Source organism: Myotis davidii, unplaced genomic scaffold, assembly GCF_000327345.1.
Source record: "Myotis davidii unplaced genomic scaffold, ASM32734v1 scaffold991, whole genome shotgun sequence".
Classification (NCBI taxonomy): Eukaryota; Metazoa; Chordata; class Mammalia; order Chiroptera; family Vespertilionidae; genus Myotis; species Myotis davidii.
Window position 1 is genome coordinate 563677 of NW_006283137.1, and position 1828 is coordinate 565504.

At 65.7% G+C, this 1828-nt stretch overlaps 1 protein-coding gene across 1 annotated transcript in view; it reads right to left on the reverse strand.

The window, feature by feature from the left end:
• Positions 1 to 1822, reverse strand: part of RBFOX3 (RNA binding protein, fox-1 homolog (C. elegans) 3) — a gene marked incomplete at its 5' end in the record, with an annotated part of 19388 nt that extends 17566 nt beyond the window's left edge. Inside the window, 2 exons of the mRNA XM_006753444.2 lie at positions 521 to 574; positions 1727 to 1822. Coding sequence (XP_006753507.1) covers positions 521 to 574; positions 1727 to 1822 — 150 coding nt within the window. The remainder of the gene's footprint in view (positions 1 to 520; positions 575 to 1726) is intronic.
• Positions 1823 to 1828: the final 6 nt, after the last annotated feature.

Genomic DNA, 1828 nt, shown 5'->3' on the forward strand with positions numbered 1-1828 from the left:
TTGGCCTGGGCTTACCACCTGGGCTCTCCCAGGGGACAGGCCACGGCTGCAAGGGACACTGTTCAGTCCCGCCAGGGTCCAGGCCTGTCGCCCTAAGCCTGGGTTTCAGGACCTGAGGGGCAACCCTACCATCTTCACCCCAGAAGTCTGGGGGTTGGGGGGGGCAGTGTCTTCTCTCCCCACAGTGGGGAGCAGGGCTCATCTCTGCCGGGCACCCTCCCTCGTCTCCTGCCCCCCTCTCCCCCAGCCTCAGGCTGACCCCGGCAGGCCCCGCCCCAGGGTGGCCCAGTGTGGACAGAGAGGTCCCGACAGCTTAGAGAGAAGGAGGCGGCAGCAGCAGCAGCAATGACAAGAACACAGACATGGGGTTGGGGTGGAGGAGGGCATACAGGCACCCGTGTCGCTCAGGGGTCCTCGGGCGGGCGCGCAGCTCTCCAGGAAGGGGACGCACATGTCACACGCTAGCCTGGTGGCCCTACAGCCGGCGCTGTAATGGTGGCGGCCTCTGGGCGGCACCCACCTTGGAGCCCCGCTCGTTAAAAATGATCTCCACGTCTAAAATTTTTCCGAATTGCTGCAGAGACAGAGAGGGTGTCGGGGGGTTCTCTGAGTTCTGTCCTCCCAGGTTCTACAGCAGGTCTTTTAAAATATAAATTTTGAGGGTTTTTTGTTTTGTGGCACCCTCACCGCTGCCCCTCTGCCCGGGCCCCTCCCTCCGTGTAGCTGGGGGACAGGGACGCCCCCCGCCTTCTGTGGAGCGAGGACGAGGCCCGTCCACAAGCTGGGTCTGTGCTTGGTGACAGGTGTGCGCCGTGTCGCCATCACCGTGTCCCTCCCTGCTCTGCCACAAGCTGCTGGCTGCCCCTCTAATTCACACTAATGGGTAAAGGACTATGAGAAGGCCCTTCCCCACAGGAAGGGCTGGGAGAGAAGGCACCACGGCGGGGCCTGTGTGACTGCTGCCCATGCTGGGGGCACCGGGCTGGGGGCACCGCGGTGACTGGACCCCAGGCCCCTCTGCCCAACTGGGACACACTGGCCAGGGCACTCGACTCTGCCTCCCCTTCCGGCCTGCTCGCTGGCATGTGAGATCATCAAGCTGTGACCAGATCCCCCCAATGCCAGTGAGGTCCTGAGGCCTCAGTGTGTAAAATGATGGGGCTCCCCTTCACCCCGAAACATCCTGGAGGTGGTGTCATGGGTCACAAGGCAACCCCAAGGCTGCCACAGAGAGGGAGGAGGTGCCGCCCTGAGCAGGGGCCGAGAGCTGGCGGGCAGCCTGCAGGTCCTCCAGGGCGGGCGGGCTAAGGGCAGCCGGGCCCCGGGGCCCCGAGACCTACGCAGCTGCTTTACGTGGGGCCCAGGCCCAGGGGGTCTGGCAGCTGCTCGGCTCCAGGGCCAGAAGCGGTGGGTGTCGGGGGAGGGCAGATCCTCATCTGACGACTCCAAGTCCTGCACCCCCTGGGGCCCAGGCAAGTGGCAAATGAAGTGACCGGGGGCTCCCTGCGGTTGGCTGGGCCCCACAACACGACCTCGGGGACAGCCCCGGAAGGACACGGTCTGGCGCTTGCTTCCCGTGGACTGTGTCTCGTCCCGTAGCCCATCCCTGGAGCCCGGAGGACGCAGCCCAGAGAGGCCGGGGGCCCGGCAGGGCCTGGATGGGACCCAGGAAGCCCGAGGGCAGGAGGAGGCCGTGGGGACAGGAAGGGGGGCCACACACACTCACCCCGAACATTTGCCGCAGGTCGGGGTCCCTGAACCGGAAGGGGATGTTGGAGACATGGAGCCGCTTGGGGTGCTGCTTCTCGGTGGGGTCGGAGGGGTGGAG